This window comes from Rhinolophus hipposideros (assembly GCF_964194185.1).
Source record: "Rhinolophus hipposideros genome assembly, chromosome: 8".
NCBI lineage: Eukaryota > Metazoa > Chordata > Mammalia > Chiroptera > Rhinolophidae > Rhinolophus > Rhinolophus hipposideros.
This window is the reverse complement of record NC_138054.1, coordinates 61512996-61539528: the sequence shown is the minus strand read 5'-3', so window position 1 is coordinate 61539528 and position 26533 is coordinate 61512996. Positions and strand designations below refer to the sequence as shown.

Genomic DNA, 26533 nt, shown 5'->3' with positions numbered 1-26533 from the left:
CTATTCAGTCTTAAAAAGAAATGAAATCATGTCATATGCTACAGCATGAATGAATCTGGAAGATAATAAATTAGATAAGTGAGTCACAGAAGGACAGATACTGCATAATTCCACTTAAATGAGGTATCTAAGGTATGTCCTTAGTATGATTGCTGGCTATGTGTCAACTTCTAGGAGCAGAGACTAGAATCATAGTTTCCTATGGCTGAAAGGAGAGAAAAATGGGGAGTTGTTTTTCAATAAGTGTTTTAAAAAATTACACTATACTGCTTTATGGGTAATGCAAATACCTTATAATAACCAAGAATTCCTAGTATCGCTCTCCAATTTCTTGCATCATTGTCATTTACTTCACTTATACATAAACTATAATCATTGATTACATTGTTACTGTTAAATTATTTTGAACAAAATATTACCTTTAGATCAATTAAAAATTAAAAAAACAGAAGTTTTAATGTTGCCTTCATGTCTTCCTTACCTATTGCTCTTTCTTTTTTTAATGGAGATCTGATTTTCTGACCTGTATCATTTTCCTTCTTTGTAAAGAACTTGTTTTAAAATTTCTTGAAAGCTCTGTAAGTAAATTGTTTTTGTTGTTTTTTTTTGTCCAGCTTCATTCAAGAGTTTTTCTTTCTCTTTAGTTTTCCGCAGTTTTAATACGATGTCTCAATTTAGTTTTTTAGTATTTATTTTGCTTGGTGTTCTCTAAGCTTCCTGGATGTATGGTTTGGTACCTGACATTAATTTACATTAATTTAGGGAAATTCTCAGTCATTATTGTTTCACATATTGTTTCACATATTATTTTCTTTTCTCTTTCCCTTCTCCTTCTCCTTCTTCTTCTCTTTTTTTTTTTTTTTTTTTTTTTTTTTGAGAAGGGCGCAGCTCACAGTGGCTCATGTGGGGATCAAACCGGCAATCGTAGTGTTATCAGTACCACGCTCTAACCAACTGAGCTAACTGGCCATCCATATCCTCCTAATATTCCCATTACATGCACATCATACTTTTTGTACTTGTCTCACAGCTCTTGGATTTTTCTTTTTAAACTCCTTTTCTATTTTTAGTTTTGGAAGTTTCTATTGGTATATACTTACACTCAGATATTCTTTCCTTATTCATGTCTCATCTACTAATGAGCCCATGAAAGGTATTCTTCATTGTTGTCACAGTGTTTTTCATCTCTATAATTTTTTAATTCTTTCTTAGAATTTACATTTCTCTACTTACATTGCCCATCTATTCTTGCATGTCGCCTACTTTTTCCATTAGAGTATATATATATATATTATATATATAATATATATATTTTAAATTATAGTTTATTGGGGTGACAATTGTTAGTAAAGTTACATAGGTTTCAGGTGTACAATTCTGCAATACATCATCCAGTGCATATCACATTGTGTGTTTACCCAGAGTCAGTTCTCTTTCCATCACTATATATTTGATCCCTTTTACCCTCATCTACCACTCCCCGCACCCCTTACCCTCTGGTAACCACTAAACTATTGTCCATGTCTGTGAGTTTTTGTTTCTTCATTTGTTTGTCTTGCTCCTTTGTTGTCTTCAGTTTTATATACCACATATCAGTGAAATCATATTCTCTACTTTTTCTGACTTACTTCGCTTAGCATAATAATCCCAAGATCCACCCATGTTGTTGCCAATGGCATTATCTCATCATTTTTTATGGCAGAATAGTATTCCATTGTGTATATATATCACATCTTCTTTATCTGATCATCTACTGAAGGACACTTTAGTTGTTTCCATGTCATGGCCACCGTAAATAAAGTTGCAATGAACATAGTAGCACATATGTCTTTATGGATAAATGTTTTCAGATTTGTTTGGTAGATACCCAGGAGAGGGATTGCTGGGTCATACGGTAATTCTATTTGTAATTTTTTGAGGAACCTCCACACTGCCTTCCATAGCGGCTGCACCAGTCTGCGTTCCCACCAACAGTGCATGAGGGTTCCTTTTTCTCCACAGCCTCTCCAACACTTGTTATTATTTGTCTTGTTAATGATTGCCATTCTAACTGGAGTGAGATAATATCGCATTATGGTTTTTATTTGCATTTCCCTGACAATTAATTACATTGAGCATTTTTTAATATGTCTATTGGCTGTCTGTATGTCCTCTTTGGAGAAATGTCTGTTCAGGTCCTCTGCCCATTTTTAAATTGGATTGTTTGTTTCTTTGATGTTGAGTTGTGTGAGTTCCTATATATTTTGAATATTAGCCCTTTATCAGAGGCGTTGTTTGCAAAAATTTCCTATTTAGTTGGTTGGCTCTTTATTTTGTCAATTGTTTTTTTTGCAATGCAGAAGTTTTTTAGTTTAATATAGTCCCATTCATTTATTTTAGCTTTTACTTCCTCTGCCTTTGAAGTCAAATTCATAAAATCCTCTTTGAACCCAAGGTCCTTAAGTTTAGTACCTATGTTTTCTTCTATGTAGCTTATTGTTTTAGGTGTATGTAGAGCCCTTATTATATTAATCATAGCTTTTTTAAAATTTTCAGTTTGATTATTCCAAAACTCTTGCCATATCAAAGTCAAGTTTTGATGTTTGCTCTATCCCTTTAAACTGTATTTTTTTGCCTTTTAGTATGCCTGACAATTTTTTTTTTGAAATCCAAACATGATGAATTGGATAGAAGGAACTCTTGTTGAAGGTTTTTAGTGATGTGCTGGTAGATGTAGGGGGAAGGGAGGTGTTCCGTAGTCCTGTGATTAGATCTCAGTCTTTTAGTGAGCCTATGTCCTTGGCTGTGAAGTTCATAAGTGCATTTCAGTTTTTTTTTTCCCTCTTAGGTGGGCTGGAGTTAAATATTTCCCTATTCCTTCTTCAGTCAGTCTGATAAAACATCAATAGGTTAGGTGCTGGTAAAATAGTCTCTCTTGATGGCAGACCTTGTTAAGACAGCATATTTCAAAATGGGTACTCTTCCCCGCCTCCTGTCTAAAACATGAGTGGATTCTTTACTCCAATATTTATGACAACCTAGGAAAGATCCTGGAGGCAAAACTGACCAAAGTAAGGTATCCCATGACTGCCCCTCTCGGAGTTTTAACTCTTAGGCTGGTCCACACTGAACCTCCCGAAATTCAGTAATTACAGTTTAGATCTTCTACCGTGGTATTGGTTCTCATAGAGGTTTCTGGTCTTGGAGGTTGTGAGTCTCTAACTCTCTGCTTGACTAACTCTCCCATATGGAGGGGCAGAAGTTTCCTATGACCTTACTTCTCTGTTGGAGTTGTTGATTTTCAATTTTTTCCAGCTCTTTTACTTGCTGTTAAGATGAACACTTTGAGTCTGTCCTCAGTTTGTTCCATACCTGTGACACAGTAAGAAAAAGTAGTTGTTCTTACCTGACATAGATGTCATCACTTGTAGGAAAAGAAAGCTCACACAGTACCCAGAAAAAGAAGATGATTTAGGCTTCATCATGCCTGGAAAGAGGACAAGAAGAAAATCATAGACTCTGAGGTATGGGGTAGGAATTGTCAAGATACACAAAATTAAATTAAGAACAGGAAAAGGGACAACCTTGAGACTTTCCTTTTAGAATGTAAGTCTTCTCTGTGCTCGATAAAATGACCATATTCCCTTCAAGTGTTCTGATGAGAAGAGGCCTTCTCAGTCCCTCTCTCTCACTAATTCACATTCTGCTATTTCTCTCTCTTTCACTTTGAGACCTAACTTACTAAACGAACATTTCCTCCAGCAGTTTGAACAAATGGAAGAGAAAAATATTCTAAGTGAATGAATTGGGGGAGGAAAGAAAAAATGACAAGCACAAAAGCATGAATGCCTAAATGTGCATGGTAAAGTAAGTAAAGTATATTTTGAATTCATGCCCTTGAAAAATTAAGATGAGAAAGACCAAATTTTGTGGAACTAAAAAATCTTGTTAACAATTTCATATATTATTTATAACAAAAGAGAAAAGCTGCTGAAATATTAATTGGACATCCTGTGTTTTATCTGGCAGCGCTACTCAAACTCATCATAGTCACAAACGGGAGTTGAATCACAGAATCAGTAATAAATAAATAAATAAATAAATAAATAAATAAATAAATAAATAAAAATAACAACAAAAAAGTGGTTCAAACAATATTTGTCTTAAAGGGAAATGTAGGACTTTATTCAAGTCATAGCCATGTGCTAAAGAAATGAGTCAAAATCTGAAGGAAGAAATTCCTTTGGTCCTGGACACTAACAAAATCTGTCCTCTATTAAAGAGAGGGAGAGAGAAAGAGAGAGAGAGGCTTATTTGGCCTATATAAAGCCAATGTGAAAAAAATTTAAAGTAATGGTGCTTTATATTTTATTATTTTACACATCTGACAAATATGACAAATAATTATCATCAGCATTTGCTCATTAAACTATTCATATCCCAGTGTGTGGAGGAGGTAGGTTGGCGTACCACCCAGAAAAGCAGATTACAATTTCCAAATAGATGTAGTAATAGCTAAATGACTCATAGTGATTCTGGTGTCTCCCTGCTAGACCATTCCTATTCAGAATCATTAACTTAAACCTTGAATCTATGAAAGATAAATACTCAGTTTTAAAAGCAAGCTATAAGAGAAATAAAAGCACATTTCCATATTAAGACTTACGTGCAAGTGTTAATAGTGGCTTTATTTGTAATTGTCAACAATTGGAAGTAATTCAAAATTTTATCTACGATGAATGGACAAACAAGTTCTGGTATATCCATATGATGTAATATACTCAACAATAAAAAAGAATGATGATATACTCTGATTTCTCTTCAAATCGTATGAAAAGAATGAACCATTTTTACAGACGTGTGAATCTTAAAAGGATTGTGCTGTGTTAAAGAAGTCAGACAGAAAAAATTGTTTATACTATGTGATTTCATGAATATAGAATTCTAGAAAATGCAAATAATCCCTATAAAAGTAGATCAGTGGTAGCCTGAGGATGGGAAAATGGAGAGAAGGGAACAATTACAAAAGTGCATGACTTTTCCATCACTTTTGGGAATGATGGATATGTTTATTATAGTTAGTTATAGTTTCACAGGTGTATACATATGTAAAACTTAAATATTCACCTGAAACATATGCAGTTTGTTGTGTCATTATACCTCAATAAATCTGTAGTTTTGTAAAGTCTACTTTTAAAATTACAATTAAAAATCTTAGTAATAACCTTTTAGGAGCTATTTATATTTAAGAAGTACACCATTTATATCTGGTCTAAAACATTGGTATCACTGTAAGTTTTCTTTTCATTCTTTACAAAGAGACTGGGGAACGGGCGGGACCCAGGGCAGATAGAACCAGTTTTCAATGATTAGCAATCCAATACTAAAATCTGAAAGCATGTCTTCTCCTTTGAAACACCTCACTGCTAGTTAACTTTCCAAATCTCAGATATCACTATTCGATGATGAAAAGATTGGCAAGGCATTATGGAATTAGAACTAAAAGAACCACTAACACCATGTTTTAGGAGGCTGGATATTGTATTGTCCCTAACCACAATTCCCGTTGATCACTTACTTGAGTTCCAGAATCCAGAGGAATTTTTTTTCCAGGTCCTTCAAAGTCGCCTCAATGTCTGAAGGTGATTCAGCCGTACTCCTCCACCAATAGTTGGTAATAGGTACACTCAAAGCGGGCACTCTGTTTAACCTCGGCTTCCACCTATTGCCTGCTAGCAGAACTTTTTTTGCTGGTAATCTGAAATCGATATCCCCTTACAGGAAAAACAGCGAGGTGTCTGTTTCACATTATAAAATCTCAAATCCATTTGCAGCTACACCCTGTATTACCCAAGAGAACTCAGTTATAGCTGCAAGAGACAGGTCCCAACACGACATGCCTTAGTCTGAGATGATATCTGAGCTAAGGAGTCTGTGTTTATGTATTTTCCCCTGGATTTTTCCTTGACATCATGAGAATGCTGGAATGAACATAAGGGGAATTCTTGCTTATCTTAATAGTTATATGCCCTTTAAGTTATCTTTGTAAACACAATTTAGAGTTTCATTCTACTCATCCACCCCTACTGAATACTTACTGTGTTTTCTCCTTCCCCATGCCAGTTCTATTTTCTTCCTGAAAACTATATTATATTCAATTTAGAGAAAAGTGTAGAATAAGCACTTGGAAAATAATTTTCAAAGCTGCTTTATTATTATTATTATTATTATTATTATTATTAACCAGACACTGGCATTTTTAAATTAAGAGGAACCTGGATGAGGCTATAGTAGTCTGTGCTGGAAACTATCTGGTCCATAGGGGATTTTCAATGATCGTGTTCTAAAAAGGGGTCTGGACATAGACTACTAGTACCACAAAGTAGAAAGTGTATAAAATGAGGTTTAGGGAGTACAAAACTTATAAGCTTATAAGGAGAGGATCATAGGCAATCTTCTGAATTCTACTTATCTCATAGAAAGTTGTGCTTAGGCTACATATGGCTGGACTGCTGGTCTCAGGGTCAGTGTTCCCTAAAGAGAAACCCACTCCTGCTGTAATGCTCTACTTTTAAGGGAGAAAAAGTATGTGACGCTAAAACAAAAGTCACTCAGGAGTTAAGGGGGCATGGTAGAAGAAGGTAAAGGGGGTCAAATATATGGTGATGGAAGCAGAGCTGACTGGGTGGTGAGCACACAATGCGGTATATAGATGATGTATTACAGAATTGTACACCTGAAACCTATGTAGTTTTGCTGACTATTGTCACCCCAATAAATTTTAAAAAAGGAACTGACTAGTCCTAGACTGTTTGGTTGTGCCAACTCAGACCTGCTGGGTCAGCTCTGCTGAGCTAGTGACTGAAAGGAGAGGGTTGGAAATGAGCCTTCAGGGCCATCTAAATTTCCTCAGTACATCTCTGACATTTGAAGGTTCAGTAAATATTTTTTTCCATTTTAAGTCACTGTCTGGGGAATAGTGGAGGGCTGTTTGGGGGCATTTCTCTATATTTCTAAAAGGAAGAGAAATTCATCCCAAGTCTCAAGACTACTCATGTATTTCAGGGTAGGACTACTTAAAGTTAACTGAGTTCTCTCACCTGTCCACACTACCCCTCGATTTGGAATTTAGCAGGACCAATCTGTTTCTGAAGCAGAGCAAAAAGTTTCACAGGGATCCAAAAGTTGCTATTCTTTCATTCATATAAACTTCAGAATTATCTAACAATTTATTATTTTAAAAAGACTTGCTGGGATTTTGATTGAAAACAATTAACATATTAAGACTTCTGATCTATAACTATGGGCATTGATCAATTTAATTAGGTCATCTTTAATCTACCTGAATACTAGCAATTATAGTAACTTTTTTTTGTAAGACATTAGGGTTTTTTTCTTGCTGGAAATCACATAATAAAATGCTGTCTTAGAAGAGGTTTCTGGGAAGTTTCACAGACTCTAAAATATAAATTGTGCACAGGAAATTTATTGGAGTATACACTTGGGATTAACACCAATGATCAAGTGAAAGAAGTAGGACTTAGCAGGAAGAGATTTAGAATTGTAATGGAGTGACAACAAAGATCAGTCCTGCAGGAAACTAGGATGGCTCTTTAGGGTTGCCCCACCATGACACAAAGGGGATAAGGCCTTTATACTACCACAAAGACAGTCATTGGTACAGGCCGCCCTTGTACCTGAAGAGGATGCATGACCTTTGAAGATGGAGCTGGCTTTGGCTGAGGACAATTCACATAAGGACACTCAACGGAGATCCCAACAACTTGGGGAAGATCTGGGTGGCCCACCAAAGTGACAACTACATACCGCTGCATGCACCACTTGATCCACACACATTATGTAGTGAGTTCATCTAGGAGTCTGGATGCTCTATTCTCCTGCTGACTTCACAGCTGATCTTAAGGGTACAACTAGTCCTTATCATCTCCCCTTTCTCCTGCCCCGTCTCGATTCCTCTCACTTTCTGCTTTTACTCTCTCACCTCACAGCATCTCTGTGTGCCTACGTAGCTCAACTAGTGTGATGACTGAGTGTGTAAGACCTTTATCATCATGATCTTCTCAAGGTATGGCTGTTACATTTTCCTGTTTTCTGTTAATATTTGGCAAGGGGAAAGTCAAAGGGGCAAGAGGGAGCTTTTAGAAGTAACAAAAAAGTTCTATATCTTGAATGTGGCAGGGGTTACAGGGTATACATTTCTAAAATGCTTCATGCTATACTTAAAATGGGTGCATTTTACTCTATGTAAATGATATTTCGATAAAGTTATTTTTTTAAATTGAGCAATGAAGTAACACGTGAAGCCCCAATAGGTCATCCGGGTGCCAAACTATGTAAATTATACAATAATAACCTTAAGTGTGTGACTATTGAAATGACTCATAAGACTTAGTTTACATTCATAAAACAGCTTTAGGATATAGTACAGTAATAGCAGATGTAGATTGAAAGGGGTTTGGAGTTCTCAGGAACAGGCTTCTTGGTCCACCCACACAGGATATGCATTGTCTCCAGATCTTAAACCTCCACGTTGTTTTGTGAAACACCTCAGTGCTAGGAAGTCCCAAGTCTGCCCGGGGTGGGAATCTCATGTTGAACTGTTCACATAAATCTATTCTAGCTGAGTGACCAGACTTAATCTTTGAACCCTAACATCCCTCAATCCCAGTCTCCACCAAAAGTGGGTTCTAATCTTAAATCATTACTAAGCAATAAAAACAGGCTGATACTTCTTGACTATAACAACTCAGATCCATGGTTTCATAACATCATATATCTTTAGCTAATAGATTCTATACCATTTACCAAGGGTTAACAACTCTGAAGATAAGCATTCAGTCAATCCCAACCAGCTGAAATTAACCAATGCTATAAACAAACATGCTTCTTCCTACTTCCATTGTGTAACATTAGCTCTACCTCTTCTTGATGATAAGCATAAATTACCCCTACCAACATAATAGCAACTTTCCTCACCTGCTTTTCTCCTGGAATTAGAAACCCAAACACTGGATGAAACTACTGATTTCCATCTATGATAAAGTAACCAAGACTGGGCCTACCTATCATCAAGAAACAATGGTAATCAAGAAAAATATGCGAAATAACTTTGTTTTTTTAAGTTTACAAAAAACAGACATAAGAAAATCAATGAGGCAAGTCCTACAATCAGCTTTCTGGAGGTAAATTATTTTGAGGGCAGAGGAACAGAGAACACAAACAAAACATAAAAAGGGCTGGCTGAATTGAAAAGACAAAATAGGTTTCAGGGAGGCTAAGGTGGCAGGAAGATGTAAGGCTGAATTTCAGAAAGAAGAGAACTATAAATAAAAAGAGCCCCAGAAACATTTAAATAAAGCCCCTTGAAAAAATTCTCATGATTCAATAGCACATATGTAAAGTGAAACTGAAAAACTGGGCAAAGAATGACCAGCATTGCCTTAATACCAACATTAGACAAATATACTACAATAAAAGAAAACTGTAGACTAATGTCCACTGTGAACATTCAAACAAAAATACTTCACAATATACTAGCCAATAGAATTCAGTAGTGCATTAACAGGATTATAAACCATGATAAAGTGGGAGTTGTTCTTGGATTGCAAGGATGGTTCAACATAAAAAAATAATTGATCAAAGTAACAAAATGAAAGGAAAAAAACAACATGATCATCTCAATTGATGCAAAAAAATCCTTTGATAAAATTAGATACCCTTGCATGATAAAAATACTCAACAACTAGGAATGGAAGGAAACTAGCTCAATATAATAAAAGCCATATCTGAAAAGCCCACACACAATAAACATTACATTCAGTGGTGAAGATGGAAAACCTCTCCTCTAAGATCAGGAACAAGGTAAGGATACTCATTTTTGCCACTTCTATTAAATATAATACTGGAAATCCTAACCAGAGGAATTAGGCCAGAAAAATAAATAAAAGGCATTTATATTGGGAAGGAAGAAGTAAAATTTTTCTGTTCACAAATTATTAATATATAATTGGAAATATAGAAAACTCTAAAGATACCACAAAAAAAACCTGTCTAAACAATAAATATATTTAGCAATGTAGCAGGATACAAATTCAGCACACAAAAATCAGTTGCATTTCTACACACTAACAATGAACAATATAAAAAAGGAAATTTACAAAATATTCTATTTATAATAGTATTGAAAAGAACAAATAGTCAGGAATTAACCAAGGAAGTGGAAGACTTATACAATGAAAACCACAAAACATTTCCAAATTAAAGTAGACGTAACTAAATGGAAACATATCCCATGTTCATGGATTGGAAGACTTAATATTGTCAAGATGTGAATACTATCCAAGGCTATCTACAGATTCAATGCAACTCCAATCAAAATCCCAATGTTTTATTGTTTCTTTCGGAAATAGGAAAACCCTTCTAAAATTTATGTGGAATCTCAAGTTAACTTGAAAAGCCAAAACAATATGGAAAAAAGAGAACAAAATTGGAAGAATCACACTTCATGATTTCAAAATTTACTACAAAGTTACAGTAACCAAAACATATGGCATAAAGGTAGACCAATGGAATAGAGACCCCAGAAATAAACTCTCATGTATATGGTCAAAGACCATTGACTGAAGAAAGGAGAGTCTTTTGAACTATTCATGCTGGGAAAACTTGATATTCACATGTAAAGGAATGAAGTGGGACCCTTGCTTTACACTATATACACAAATTAACTCTAAATGGATTAAAGACCTAAATATACACATAAGAGTGAAAATTATAAAACTCTCAGAAGAAAACATAGGGGAAAACTTCATGACATTAGACTTGGTAATGATTTCTTGGATATGACACCAAAAGCACAGGCAACAAAAGAAAAAATAGATAAAAATGACCACATCAAAATTAAACTGTGCATCGAAGGACAATAGAGTGAAAGGCAATGCATGGAAAGGGTAAAAATATTTGCAAATCATACACTGATAAGAATTAATATCCAGAGTACATATAAAACTCCCGAAACTCAACAACAAAAGCAAATTACTCTATTCAAAAATGAATGAAGATGTTGACTAGACATTTCTTCAAAGAAGATATATAAACATCTATTAATAGTAAGCACATGAAAAGATTGCATAGCATCACTATCATTACGGAAATGCAAATCAAAAAACAAATCAGATACCGCCTCACACACATTAGGAGAGCTACTATAAAAAAATAATAATAAGTGTTGGCAAGGATGTAGAGAAATTGAAACTCTTGCCCACTGTGTGGGATGTAAAATGGTACCACTTCTGTGAAAAACACTATGGTGGTTCCCCCAAAAAATTAAAAATCGAGTTACTGTATGATCCAGAAATTTCATTTCTGGGAATGTATCCAAAAGAATTGAAAGTAGGGTCTTAAGGAAAGGTTGTACACTTGTGTTCATAACTACGTTATCCACAGTAGCTAAAATACGCATATATAGATGTTCCTCTACCTATGATGAGGTTATATCCCAATAAACCCATTGTAAGTTGAAAATATTATGTTGAAAATGTATTTAAATACATCTAATCTACTACACTGCATGGCGTAGCTTAGCCTACCTTAAATGTGCTCAGAACACTTGCATTAGCTTACAGTTGGGCAAAAATCACCTAACACAAATCCTATTTTGTATGCCCAACATCAGGAGAGAGTATCATACTATACACAACTAGCCTGGGAAAAGATCAAAATTAAATATTTGAAGTATGATTTCCACTTTGCTTTTGCACCATTGTAAAGTTGAAAAATATAAAGTTGAACCATTTAAGTTGGGGACCATCTGTAGAAGCAACCCAAGTGTCCACTGAAGGAACAGATAAGCAAAATGTGGTATACACATACAATGCAATATTTTTCAGCCTAAAAAAAAGAGAAAATTCTGATTTTTGTTATACCATGGAGGAATCTTGAGGGCATTATGCTAAGTGAAATAAGCCAATGATACAAGGACAAATACTACATGATTCTACTTTATATGAGGTACCTAAAGTAATTGAATTTATGGAGACAGAACATAGAATGGTGACTGCTAGGGGCTGGTGGGAGGTGGGAATGGAATTTATGTTTAATGGATATAGAGTTTCAATTCTGCAAGATGAAGAGTTCTGGAGATGGATGGTGATGATGGTTTCCACAATGTGAATGTACTTAATCATTAAACTGTATACTTAAAGATGGTTAAAATGGTTAAATGTATTTTACCATAAATTTTAAAATTGGGAAAAAAAGACTAAAGACATCAGTCTAGCCTAAATTAATTAATTGTGTGGGATGATATGGCAATTTTAATGTTAGCCTAATAAAAAGTTTTTGATTTTCATGGTAAATTAAAATTCTAGCTGCATAAATAAAATTTTATGATGGAGAGTTCTAAAACAACATAAAGTTATTCACAGATAAATGTAATCCTTCCATTTCTTAATGCTTTTCATCTTGTAGTTGCCCTCATTAATCTCTAATTTATCATTTACCCATAAATTCTGATATGTTACTAATAGCCTTTGGTATTTTGTTTTCCTAGTTTTTAATTTGATTTGTTTTCTCTTTGGACCAAGATTTGAATAGGAATAGGCCTTACATTTTTTTCCTTCAAATTTTCCAAGTTTTAATGATTTGTCTATTTGTAGTTTTGTTAATAATTTCTATTTTTAGTATTTTTCAGTTACAGCTGACATTCAATATTGTTTTATATTCGTTTCATATGTACAGCATAGTGGTTAGACATTTATATAATTTATGCAGTGACCCCCGATTAGTCTAGTATACCCCTGGCACTATATATAGTTACTGCAACATTACTGACTATATTCTCTATGCTGTACTTTACATCCCCATGACGAGTCTGTAACTACCAATTTGTATTTCTTAATCCCTTCACCCTTTTCACCCAGCTCCCCAATCCCCTCCCCTCTGGCAACCATCAGTTTGTTCTCTGTATCTATGAGTCTGTTTGTTTTGTTTGTTCATTTATTTTGTTCTTTAGGTTCCACATATAAGTGAGATCATATGGTATTTGTCTTTGTCTGATTTATTTCACTTAGCATAGTACCCTCTAAGTTCACTCATGCTCTGCAAATGGCAAGATTTTATTCTTTTTTATTGCTGAGTAATATTCTGTTGCATATATGTACTACAAATTCTTCATCCAATCATCTATTGATGGGCACTTAGGTTGATTCCATGTCTTGGCTATTGTAAATGGTGCTGCAATGAATATAGTGGTGCATATATCTTTTTGAATAAGTGTTTCGGATCTCTTCAGATAAATACCCAGAAGTGGAATTGCTGGTTCATAAGGTAGTTCTATTTTTAATTTTTTGAGAAACCTCCAAACTGTTTTCCGTAATGGCTGCAATAACTTGAAATCCCAGCAACAGTATACAAGTATTCCCTTTTCTCTACATCCTTGCCAACACTTGTTGTTTGTTGATTTATTGATGATAGCCATCCTGACAGGTGTGCGATGGTATCTCATTATGGTTTTACTTTGCATTTCTCTGATGACTAATGATACTGAGCAGTTTTCATTTGTCTATTGGCCATCTATATGTCCTTTTTTGAGAAATGTTTATTCAGATTTTCTGCCAATTTTTTGTGTGTGTTTGTGTGCGTGTGTGTGTACACATTTAGTTTTATTGTAACAAAGCAACTTGTACACTTTTAATGTTTAAAATTGAGCATCATTTTTTCTTTCCAGTGAAACAAAAATAAAATTTAAAAATAAACAGGAACAAAATTATAATAAAGGATGTCAATTCTGAATAAGCTCCTACAGGTTCTGCTGATTCTCCCATCGAGTGGCAGGGCTCTATTCATTATAAAGATAGAATTTTATTTTAAAAGTGTCATCTTAAACTGCAAGGATGTCCATTAAACATACCAAAGAAGAAGCCATGTTGTCAAAATGCCCACTTAACTCACCCAAACATTGCAAACACACCTTTTGCTCATCTTCTATAACCCCATTTCTTTTCAGTTTTTATTATTTTTTTAAACAAGAGAAAGTAGACAGATACATGTTCGTAAACACTTACTGTCCATATTCACATAGATACACAGTGTAATCTCTGAGCCCAATATATAAAGTAAGGAGAAAAAAAAGCTAGAATTCTATGCACTACTACACAGGAGCCCAGTACCCTCCAGTTTCCAGCAGAGGCTAAGGGAGCAGAAGGTTTTTCTTTCTCCCCACAGAGCACAGTGGTGTTGATTCCATAAAGTTTTTGTTGAAGGGATAAAAATGAATTTGGAATAGAAAGGGGCAGTGATTCTTTTCCCACTGTATTCTGCTTAAGGCATTTCCCCCCAAATAAGGTGAGAACCATGGTGTAAAAGAGAGAAAAGAGACCTCAAAAACAGGGTGACTGAGTGAAAGAGTTAAAAAAAAAATAAGACTGCAATTTGCTCCCAGGGACCAGAGTAAATTTTAAAAGGTTGGAATCCATCAGTGTTCTATTAGTCATCTTCTCATTCATCTTCTCCTTCCTCCCCCTCATCATCATCTTCATTGTCTTCACCTTCATCCTCATCCTTCTTTATCAATATCTTCCAACACTTCTAATTCTCATCCTCTGCCATTGATTTTTATTTATTTATTTTTTTTTTGGTTTTGAGTTGTGTAAGGATATACCTATCTGTCTATCTGTCTGTCTATCTATCTATCTATCTATCTATCTATCTATCTATCTATCTATCTATCTATCTATCTATCTATCTATTTATCTATCTATCTATCATCTATCTATCTATCTGATATTAACACCTTATCAGATGTATCATTGGTGAATATCTTCTCCCATTCAGTAGGGTGTCTTTTCATTTTTGTTGTTGGTCCCATTTGCTGTGCAAAAAGTTTTCAGTTTGATATAGTCCCATTTGTTTATTTTTGTTGTTGTTTCCTTTGCCGGAAGAAATATATTAGAAAATACATTACTAACAGGCAATGTCAGAGTTTACTGCCTATGTTTTCTTCTAGGAGTTTTATGATTTCAAGTCTTACATTTAAGTCTTCAATTCATTTTTAGTTTATTCTTAGTATAAAATGATGGTCATTTTTTTACATGTGTATGTTCAGTTTTCCCAACACCATTTATTGAATGGTGACCTTTTTTTTTACCCCACTGTATGTTCTTGCCTCTTTCATCATAGATTAAATGATCATATAGATGTGGGTTTATTTCTGGGATCTCTATTCTGTTCCATTGATCTATGTGTTTGTTTCTATGCCAGTACCATGCTGTTTTGATTACTATAGCCTTACAGTATAATTTGATGTCAGGCAATGTGATACCTCCAGTTTTGTTCTTTCACAAGATTGCTTTGGTTATTTGGGGTCTTTTGTGGTTCCATATAAATTTTGAGATTATTTATTCTAGTTCTGTGAAAAATGTCATTGGTGTTTTGATAGGGATTGCATTGAATCTGCAGACTGCTTTGGGTAGTATGACTATTTTCATGATGTTAATTCTTCATATCCATGACCATGGTATATATACTTCCATTTATTTGTGTCTTCTTTATTTCTTTCTTTAGTATCTTATAGTTTTCCAAGTACAGGTCTTTTACCTCCTTGGTTAAATTTATTACTAGGTATTTTATATATATATTTTTAATGTAATTGTAAATGGGATTGTTTTCTTAATTTCTCTTTCTGACAGTTGATTATTGCTGTAGAAAAATGGAATCAAATTTTGAACATTAATTTTGTATCCTGCTACTTCACTGAATCATTTATCAGTTCTAATAGTTTATGGTGGCATCTTTAGGGTTCTTTACATACATATCATGTCATCTGAAAATAATGAATTTTACTTCTTCCTTTCCAATTTGGATGCTTTTTATTTCTTTTTCTTGTCTGACGGATGTGACTAGGACTTCCAAAACTATGTTGAATGAAAATGGGCATTGTTGTCTTGTTCCAAATCTTAAGGAGAAGGCTTTTAGCTTTTTCTCATTAACACTGAGGTTAACTCTGTCTTTGTTGTAAATGGCCTTTATTATGTTGAAGTGTGTTCCCTCTATTCCCACTTGGCTGAGAGTTTGAAAGTTTTGTGGTTTTTTTAAGTCATAAATAGATGCTGGATTTTGTCAGATGCATTTTCTGCGTCTATTGATATGATCATATGATTTTTATCTTTCATTCTGTTTATGTGATGTATCACATTAATTGATCTGCAGATATTGAACCAAACTTGCACCCCAGGAATAAATCCCACTTGATCATGATGTATGACTTTTTTAATATATTGCTGTATTCACTTTGCTAATATTTTCTTGAGGATTTTTGCATCTATGTTCATCAGGGATATTGACACATAATTTTTTATTTTTCGTTTGTAATGTCTTTGTCTGGTTTTGGAATCAGGGTAATGGTGGCCTTGTAAATGAGCTTGGGAGATTTCTGTTCTCTTGAATTTTTTTGGAATAGTTTGAGGATAGGTGTTATTTCTTTGAATGTTTGGTATAATTCACCTGTGAAGCCATCTGGCCCAGGACTTTTGTTTGATGGGAGTTTTTTGATTACTGATTTGATTTTATTAGTAGTAATTGGTTGCTCCAGATTTTCTGTTTCTTCTTGAAACAGAACTATTGGAAGATTGTATGTTTCTAGGAATTTATCCATTTTTTTTATCCATTTCAGCAGATTGTACAATTTGCTGGCATATAGTTGTTTGCAATATTTTCTCATAATCCTTGTATTTCTGTGGTGTCAGTTGTCACTCTACTCTTTCATTTCTGAATGCATTTATCTGTGTCCTTTCTCTTTTTTCTTGATGAGTATGGCTAAAGGTTTATTAATTTTGGTTATCTTTTCAAAGAACCAGCTCTTGGTTTCATTAATCATTTGTATTGTTTATTTAGAATTTATTTAATTTATTTCCAATCTAATCTTTAGTATTTCTTTCCTTCTACTCACTTTAGGCTTTGTTTCATGTTCTTTTTCTAGTTCCTTTAGGTGTAAGATCAGATTGTTTATTTGATAATTTTCTTGTTTCTTAAGATAGGCCTGCATTGCTATGAATTTTCCTCTTAGGACTGCTTTTGCTATGTCCCACAGATTTTGAGTCATTGTGTTTTCATTTTCACTTGTCTCAAAGTATCTTTTGGTTTCTTCCTTGTCTGTGTTATTGACCCATTCATTATTTAGTAGCATGTTATTTAGCCTCCATGTATTTGTGTGTTTTTCAGTTTTTTTCTTGTAATTGATTTCCAGTTTCATACCATTGTGGTCAGAGAAGGCACTTGATATGATTTCAATCTTCTTAAATTTATTGACACTCGTTTTCTGGCCTAACATGTGGTCTGTCTTCGAAAATGTTCTATGTGCACTTGAAAATAAAATATATTCTGTGGCTTTGAGATGAAATGCTCTAAAAATATCAATTAAATCTATATGGTCTAGTGTCATTTAAGCCCACTGTGTCCTTGTTAATTTTTTGTCTGGAAGATTCTGTCCCTTGGTGTCAATGGGATGTTAAAGTCCCCTATATGATTGTATTACTGTTGATCTCCCCTTTATGTTGATCAATATTTCCTTTATGTATTTAGGTGCTCCCATGTTGGGTGCATAAATGTTTACAAGGATTATATCCGCTTTTGGATTGATCCCTTTATCATTATGTAATGTCCCTGTTTGTCTTTTATTATAGCCTTTGTTTTCAAGTCTATTTTGTCTGATATAAATATTGCTACCTAGCTTTGTTTTTTATTTCAATTCACATGAAATATCTTTTTCCATCCCTTTACTTTCAGTGTGTGTCTTTTGATCTGAAGTGGCTCTCTTGTAGATAGCATGGATCTTGTTTTCTTATCCATTTGGCCACCCTATATCTTTTGACTGGAGCATTTAATCCGTTTACAATTAAAGTGATTATGATAGATACATTTATTGCCACTTTATTATTCATCTTTATGTTCTTTCCCCCCACTCCCTTCTTTTTCTTAAAAAGTCTCTTTAATATTTCTTGTAATACTGGTTTTGTGGTGATGGACTCCATTAGCTTTCCCTTGTTTGGGAGGCTCTTTATCTCTCTTTAAATTTTAAATGATAGCTTTGCTAGGTAGAGTAATCTTGGCTGTAGATCCTTGCTTTTCATCACTTTGAATATTTTCATGCCAATCCCTCTTGCCAAAAAAGTTTCTGTTGAGAAATCAGCTGACAATCTTATGGGAGCTCCCTTATAAGTTACTAATTGCCTTTCTCTTCCTGGTTTTAGGATTCTCTCTTTGTCTTTAACCTTTGCCATTTTAATTATAATCTGTCATGATGTGTGTCTATTTGGATTCATCTTGTTTGGGACTTTCTGTACAACCTGGACTTGTATGTGCATTTCCTTCACCAGCTTAGGAAAATTTTCAGTCATTATTAGTTCAAATAAGTTCTCAATTCCTTGCTCTCCCTCTTTCCCTGCTTGTATGCCTATGATACAAATGTGGTTGTGCTTGATGTTGTCACAGAGGTCTCTTAAACTATCCTCATTTTTTAAAAATTCTCTTTTCTTTTTGCTGTTCTGATTGGGTGTTTTCTGCTACCTTGTCTTCCAAATCACTGATTTGATCCTCTGCTTCATCTAGTCTGCTGGTGATTCCTTCTAGTGCATTCTTCATTTCAGTTATTGTATTATTCACTTCTGACTGGTTATTTTTTATGGTTTCTATGTACTTTTTGATGCTTGCTTTCGCTCTGTTGAAGTTGTCACTAAGTTCCTTAAGGATCCTTATAACCAGTGGTTTGAACTCTGTCTCTGGTAGGTTGCTTGTCTCCCATTTCATTTATTTCTGTTTCTGGAGTTTTCTCCTGTTCTTTCATTTGGGACATATTTCTCTGTTTCCCCATTTTGGCTGCCTCTGTTTGTTTCTATGTATTACATATATTTGCTACATCTCCCAGTCTTGGCCAGGTGGCCTTATGCAGTAGATGCCCTGTGGAACCCAGTGGCACAGTCTCTCTGGTCACCTGAGCCAGGTGCTACAGGAGAGTCCTTTGTGTGGGTTGTGGGTGCCCTCCTGTTATAGTTGAATCTTGATGTTGTCAACACATCCATGGGTGGGATTGACCCTCAGGATGACTAGTTGTAGGGTTTAGCTACATCCACAGCTTACAGGCTGCTGTACAGGGGGATTACCCCATGGAGCAGGATTGCCCCCAACAGGTCCTGGTGCCTGTTGAAAATGCCCTTTGGGTGTGCTACTCGTGGGGCTAATTGCATGGTGCTCTGCTGTGGTCTGAAGCCAACCTCCAGATATGCTGGTTCTAGGGCTTCTTGGGAGGAGTTCTGGTGCATGCTCAGGTCAGCTACTGTCTTTGACTAGCTGGGGACTACCTGCTAGGAGCTACAAAGTAATCTGCAGTTGGTCCCTACCTGTGCTGGGCCTGGAGGTGCATGGAAGAGGCCACATTGACAAATGAGGATGGCTGCCACAAGCGCTGGGCCTGGGGTAGCTCTACGAAAAGCCCAGGACACCCCAAGTCCTGCTATTGCCTGCTGGCACCCATAAGGCACCCACTGAAAGAGCCTCATGCAGCACATGAGTTCAGTTAGGCAGATTCTCAGGGAGTCACCAGGGTTGGACTAGTATTCACAGATTCTGATTTGGTGCCAGTGCTGAGCTTGTCTCCCAGCTGCAGAGGTGAAAGTTTCTACACAGGGAAAATAGCAACTGTCCCTCCAGTCCTCAACCTAAAGCCACACAACTCAGTCTCTCCCTCTATGTCTCTGACACCTCCCAAGTCACTGTCTCAGCCAGAGCCCAGGGTGAGTGCCTATGGGCAAGTTTGTGCATGGTTGCTTTAAGAGATATCTGGGTTTCCCACAGCCTTTCTTCCCACCTGGACAGTCGGAATCCCCACTTTTTTTTCACAGCCAGATGTGGGGTCCCCTATTCCCAGCACTGTACTCAGGGCTGGGAGCCCAGTGTGGGGCTGGGGTCCCTCATTCCTCTGGGCATTGGGGTTCTCTGCATCTGAGATATCCCTCCCAAGACCACTACACACAAATGTAGGGCCACCCGTTCTGCATCTCTGCAACTCCTACTATTCTTGATGTAGCTTCTTCTTTATATTCTTAGTTATAAAACTTCTGTTAAACTAGACTTCAGATGGTTCTCCAGGTTTGTTCTACAATTTAGTTGTAATTTTAATGTGGTCACAGGAGGAGGCAAGCACAGCATTTATCTACTTTGCCATCTTGGATCCTTTCTCAACAATTTCTGTTTTTATGGCATTTGATCAGTCAATTTGTTTTTCACCATTTCTTCTTTAGAGAATTTAACAAGCTTTCTATTCCTGGATTAATAAAGAATAAGACATAGATTCAATACTTAATAAATATTAACTATAATCATGAATTTTAAACAGAGCTTACTTGGCAATGTGTAGATGTTGGATTAGATGATGGGACTGCAGAATTTTTAGCCAGATTATTTTAGGTGACTATTATTGTAATATAGTTGACAACTTGTTGTACACTGAAATCATACAAGAGTCCATGGTATTCTTATTTTGTAAATATCCCACAAGGTCTTTAAAATACTAAAAATAGCAATGTCCTACAAATACACAGTACCTCCTGTTTTCCAAATATTGTATCCAACATCCCACAACCAGTAAACAGTAGAATCAGGACTAAAATTCAAGATTTGTGTGACTCTCAAATCTGTGCTATTTCCACAGTGCCTGACTTACTCTTAAAAAAAAAAATCACACTTAAAAGTATCTCCCGTGTTTCTCCATAAATTCCATAGCTTTTACACATGGTATGACTTTTCGTTTTCTGCCCACTAACAATCAGTAAGTACCCATGGATTATATACGTATACCATTCAGCACACATTTGCCCATTTAGTATATATAACTTTTGTGTAGGATTTTCTTTAAAATCAAGACCTTAGACTATTTATTTACTGAGGAGAAGGGGAATTCACCCTTCATTTTAACGAATCAATCCAACACCTGAGAAAATACATCCTACTAAACAGGCTATAAACCCACACTTGCAAAATCTATTTGCATAAAACTATAGAAAGTTGATTCACAATGAACAGCTTGAACATATGTAAGGGTAAATCTAAGGTCTCTATAGAATACGAGAAGAGTACAGAGTTTAGCATTTGAGGATCTCACAATGTGATCAGAACAAAACATTACATCTTCGAATCTTTTTCATTATCTTTATAGTAGGGATATGGATACCTACCTTACAGCCAAACCTCTGTATGCATGAAAGTCAAATATTTTCTTAGGAAACTAGATTCCCTAGGACAGTGGCTAAAGATACACAATTCCCAGTATTCATAGGAAAATACGGCAATACAGGAAGATGATTGCACAAAGTACTACCTACATAATGTAATTAAACAGTTAACACTCCATTGTATGTATATATTGCATTGTCTTTACCTATTTGTCTGTTGATGGATACTCGGGTTGTTCCCATATCTTGTCTATTGTGTATAAGCATTGCAATCAACATGGGAATGCATGTATCTCTTCAAATTCTGATTACAATTCTTTTCAATGTAGACCCAGAAATGGGATTGTTGGGTCAATAGATAGTTCTATTTTTAATGTTTTGAGAGATACCCATACTGTTTTGTATAGCTGTTACATCATTTGACATTCCCACCAACAATATACGAAGGTTTCAATTTCTCCACAACCTTTATGCAAATCCTTTCATTTGCAACAATATGGATGAATCTGGAGGACATTATACGAAGTGAACAAAATTAGTCACAAAAGGACAAATACTGCATGAGTCCACTTTTGTGAGGTCTCTAAAAGAGTTAAACTAATAGAAGCAGAGAATACAATATGATGGCTAAGAGCTGGTTGGGAGGGAGTAGGAAAAATAAGGAGTTTTATTCAATGTGTTTAAGGTTTCAATTATACTAAATAAATAAGTTCTAGTGCCTATAGTTAACAATGCACTTCAAAATTTGTTAAAAGAGAAGGGCTCATGTTAAGTTTTCTTACCACAAAAAAGCAATAACAAAACAAAGGGTCTGTTATGTTGATTTTTGTGATGGTATCATGGCTATTTGCCTATGGCAAACCCATCAAGTTGTAACATTAAGTATGTGCAGTTCTTTGTATATCAATTTTACTTCAGTAAAGCTCTTTCAAAAAGGGTTAATGGTTAAGTTACAAGTGCTTGTTCTCCAAAGTTATTAACCAAAAGTTGTCTCTCAGTACTGATACAGATTCTTTACTTGATAAAACTTTAGTCAGGGTCTTGAAACTTCTCCTAGGCCCATCTGTGCTCTTCCTTATAAAACCGAGTTTTAGCAAGAACCCCACTAAGTCATTTTACCCAGAATCCCTCAACCTCTATATCTGATCACTGTCAATGTCTGACCAGTGACTTCCTCCACATCCTGACCTGTGTTCAGGAAAGAATCCTATTAGGTTGGTTTAGCTAGAATCTCCCTTACTCCTGATGTTTCCTTTTAGCAATTTACCATTCAATGATTTCCACCCTGCTCCTTGACTATAAATTCCCACTTCCTAAGTTGTATTTAAAGTTGAGCAATCTCTCCTCCACTGTAAAATCCCGTTGCAGTGGTCCTTACACTTATCATGATGGTCCTGAGTAAAGTCTTCCTTACCATCTTTAACAAGTATCATTGAATATTTTTTTCTTTAACAGTACCGTGCTGGTTCCCTCAGGAAGATACTTTGAGAATTAATCCTGGTGGCTTTAATATATTGCTCATGTATCCAGTACAAGGATTTGAGCAAGTCTATTATATTAATATCTAAAATTTTATACAAGTTAAAATAGCTACAAAGTCATTATTTCCAAACTTGTAAGTATTGATACTTTAAAATAAAGTTTCCCCAGAAGACTTTATATCAATATGAATAGATTAGGCTTAAGAATATTTTATTGATAACCCTATTATAATTTTCTGCTATAAAATTATAAATTAGTTTTATACTTGTGACCATTCAATTAAAAATTCTCCTTTATTGATTTATTATTATAATTTTTATCAGGATACAGTTGACAATACATTATAAATATATTATCAATTTTGATAAGTACTATCAAACTTAAAAAGTAAAATTTTATTATAAACAAAACTTTTAATAAGATGACTGGACTGTTTTTAAAAATAAATTTATTCTTGAGTTAATATTATTTATGGATAGAATTAAACAGGGTTTAGCAGCAATTCTGTACTGATCTGTGATGGTTAATTTTATGTGTAAGCTTGGCTAGGCTATGGCACTAAGTTGTTTGGTGAAACACCAATTTAGATATTGCTGTGAAGGTATTCTTAGATATGATTAACATTTAAATCAGTAGACTTTAAGTAAAGCTGGATACTTTCCACAATATGAGTGGGCCTTATCCAATCAGTTGACGGCCTGAAGAGCAAAGACTGAGGTTTCCAAAAGAAGAAACAAGTCAGCCTGAAGACTGTATTATGGAAACCCTGCCTGTGTTTCCAGTTTGAAGGCCATTCCTGCAGATTTTGGACTAAAAGCTGAAATATCAACTTTTACCTGAATCTCTAGCCTGCAGGTCTGCCCCACAGATTTTGAGTTTGTCAGCCCTCACAATAATTACATGAGCCAATTTTATATATATATGTGTGTGTATGTATATATGTATATATGTGTATATGTATATGTATATATGTATACACACATTTACATATATGTATACTGTATACATACATGCATGAATGTGCATACATGTGTGTATACATATGTATGTATGCGTATGCATATGTATACATATGTATGTATACATACATGTATGCACACGTATACATATGTATGTCTATGTGTGCATATGTATACATGTGTATGTATACATACATGTATGCATATGTATACATATGTATGTATACATGTATGTATATATACATGATAGAAAGATAGATAGGTGATAGATGGATAAATGGATAGATAGACTAACCAAGACACTATAAAAAAATTAAAATTAATATAATTCTTTCTCCCTGACCCAAATGATAGGGGATTGGGAAAATGTTTCCTTCCCTATTTTAAGCAAAAGTGAGATCAGCTATAAATAACTTAGCTATGTATTCCAGGAAATACTTGCTTCTGAAAGTAAGACAGTGAACCAACTAAATAGCTTACTTATAAAGACTAACAGCTTTTTCATTAAGGCTTTAAGACTTTTACTCCACTGTTCTCATCACTCCAGAGTTCTGCTCAATCCTAACCAGGTCATTACCTGGAAAAACCCATCAGAAAATCACTGAGCCCATGCCCTAAAATCCTAAAAATAACCCTGTTTTGTTTACTAAATTAGTAGTTTCTCTCTCTGTTGGTCATTTGGGAATGTGAGATTGACATTTTTATTGTATTTTCACAGATTCAAATGCTAACAAAATTTTCCCAGAAACTAGCATTATCATTCAATTTCTAAAACTCATTTGGAGAAGATAAACTAAGCTAGAAGTTATTTCTTCAAAAAATGTACAATTGACAAATCTTTGGAAATATTGATCAAGAAAAAAAATAAGTAGGAATAAGCAATACTAAGATTTCAGATCATAATTTAATTGCAAAAATGGGAAATATAAACATAATAAGATTAGAAGAATAAATGCATACCAATAAATTTGAAGCAGATGAAATGAGTAAATTCACAGAGAAGAAGTGAACTAGTTATGGCAGAGGCTACAAATTTTCCTACAATATCTGTTACCATTTTCTCCTATCTTACTAGAACCTTTGATCTGTAGGTGATGGAATACAAAACACATTGTTCAGCACACATTGCATCCCTGGAACCTAATGAGACTAAGTCCTGGTCAATTAAATATAAGTGTAAATGGTGGTCCTGCTCCAAGGAAGTACCCACAAAGAGAGAACGCATTTCCTTCTCTTCCCTTTGTTTGTTCCTTTTGCTTGGATACTTGCATGAACCACAAGGTTGAATCCACATATTGAGAATGGGGAAACAACATGATAGAAGAAATTTAAGTTACTGGTGACAATGGAATGAACTTCCTTCTATAGTGAGAGAAAGAAGAAAACTGCCATCTTGTTTAAGCCATAGTTACTTAATGGTCTACAGATATCTGCATCTAAACCCAATCATAGAAAAAAACTCAATGTATTCGATTTCATCAAAATTTAAAACTTCTTATCAAAACACCTTTAAAAAAATAAACGGACAAGACTTAGACCAGAAGAAAATATTTGCAACATATACTTCTAACAAATGATTTGTATCCAGAATATATAAATAACATCTACAACTCAATAATAATTTTTAAAACATCCCAATTTAAAAAGAGGCAAAAGATGACTGGATTAAGAAACTGTGGTACAGTTATACAATGGAGTATTACTCAGCCATAAAGAAGAATGAAATCTTACCATTTGCAACGATATGGATGGACCTAGAGAACATTATGCTAAGTGAAATAAGTCAGACGGAGAAAGACAAATACCATATATCTCACTTATATATGTAATCTAAAGAGCTGAATAAATGAACAAACTATCAGAAACAGTCTCAGAGATATAGAGGAAAAACTGAGGGTTGCTAAATGGAAGAGGTAGTGGGGATGAGGGGGAAGGTGAGGGGATTATAAAGCACAATCAGTAACCACAAGATTTCCAGGGGGATGCGAAAGACAGTTTGGGGAATACAATCAATAATGTTATACAGATTTTGTAGGGTATCCGATGGACACTTATCTTATTAGGGAGACCACCTCAGGGATGGTGTAGATGCGATCAGTACGCTGTACCCCTGAAATTGAAACTGAATAATAATGAATGTCAACTATAATTTTATGTATACATATAGTCACAAGAAGTGGAGTACAGCATTAGGAATAGAGACAGTGGAAATGTAATGACTGTGTGCAGAGGGATAGTAAGGAGATTGGGGAAGGGAGGTTATTACTTTGTGAGGGGTATAAGTGTCTAACTATTACATTGTTTTGTACCCCTGAAACTAATAAAAAAAAGAAGGAAGCTTAAAAAAATAAAATAAAATAAAAAGGGGCAAAAGAATTAAAAAGACACTTCAAAATAGAAGATATATGAATGAGCAATAAATAAATGTGCTTAACATTACTATCTATTAGGGAACTACAAAGTAAAACTACAGTGAGATTTCACCTCAGAACCAATAAAATACCTAAAATGAAAAAAAAAAAAAACTAACAACACAAAATGTTGGCAAGGATGTGATAACCAGAACACCCACACACCAGAACGCCCATACATTGTTGTTATGTCAAAGATCAGCAGTTTTTTTAAAAGGTAAAGCATACATCTACCCAGTGACCCAATAATTCTACTCTCAGGCACTAATCCAAGAGAAATGAAAGCATATCCAGAAATCTCTTTGTATAATTGTGTTCATAGCAGTCTTCTTCATAATACCCCAAAACTATTAATAGAAATAGTCCTGGTGCCCATCAACTAACAAATACATAAACTGGTATATTCTGACAATGGGATATTACTTAGTAGCAACAAAGGAACACAAATGATACATGTCACAAT

General features: G+C 34.8%; 1 protein-coding gene across 1 annotated transcript in view; it reads right to left on the bottom strand.

Moving 5' to 3' along the window:
- LOC308500730 (selection and upkeep of intraepithelial T-cells protein 7-like) overlaps nt 1-26533 on the bottom strand; it is a 69468-nt gene that overhangs the window by 24083 nt on the left and 18852 nt on the right. The window contains exons 2-3 of the mRNA XM_081056019.1: nt 5558-5753; nt 3386-3466 (exon numbers count right to left, since the gene is read on the bottom strand). Of these exons, the coding sequence (XP_080912145.1) occupies nt 3386-3464 (79 nt within the window). The 5' untranslated portion in view covers nt 3465-3466; nt 5558-5753. The remainder of the gene's footprint in view (nt 1-3385; nt 3467-5557; nt 5754-26533) is intronic.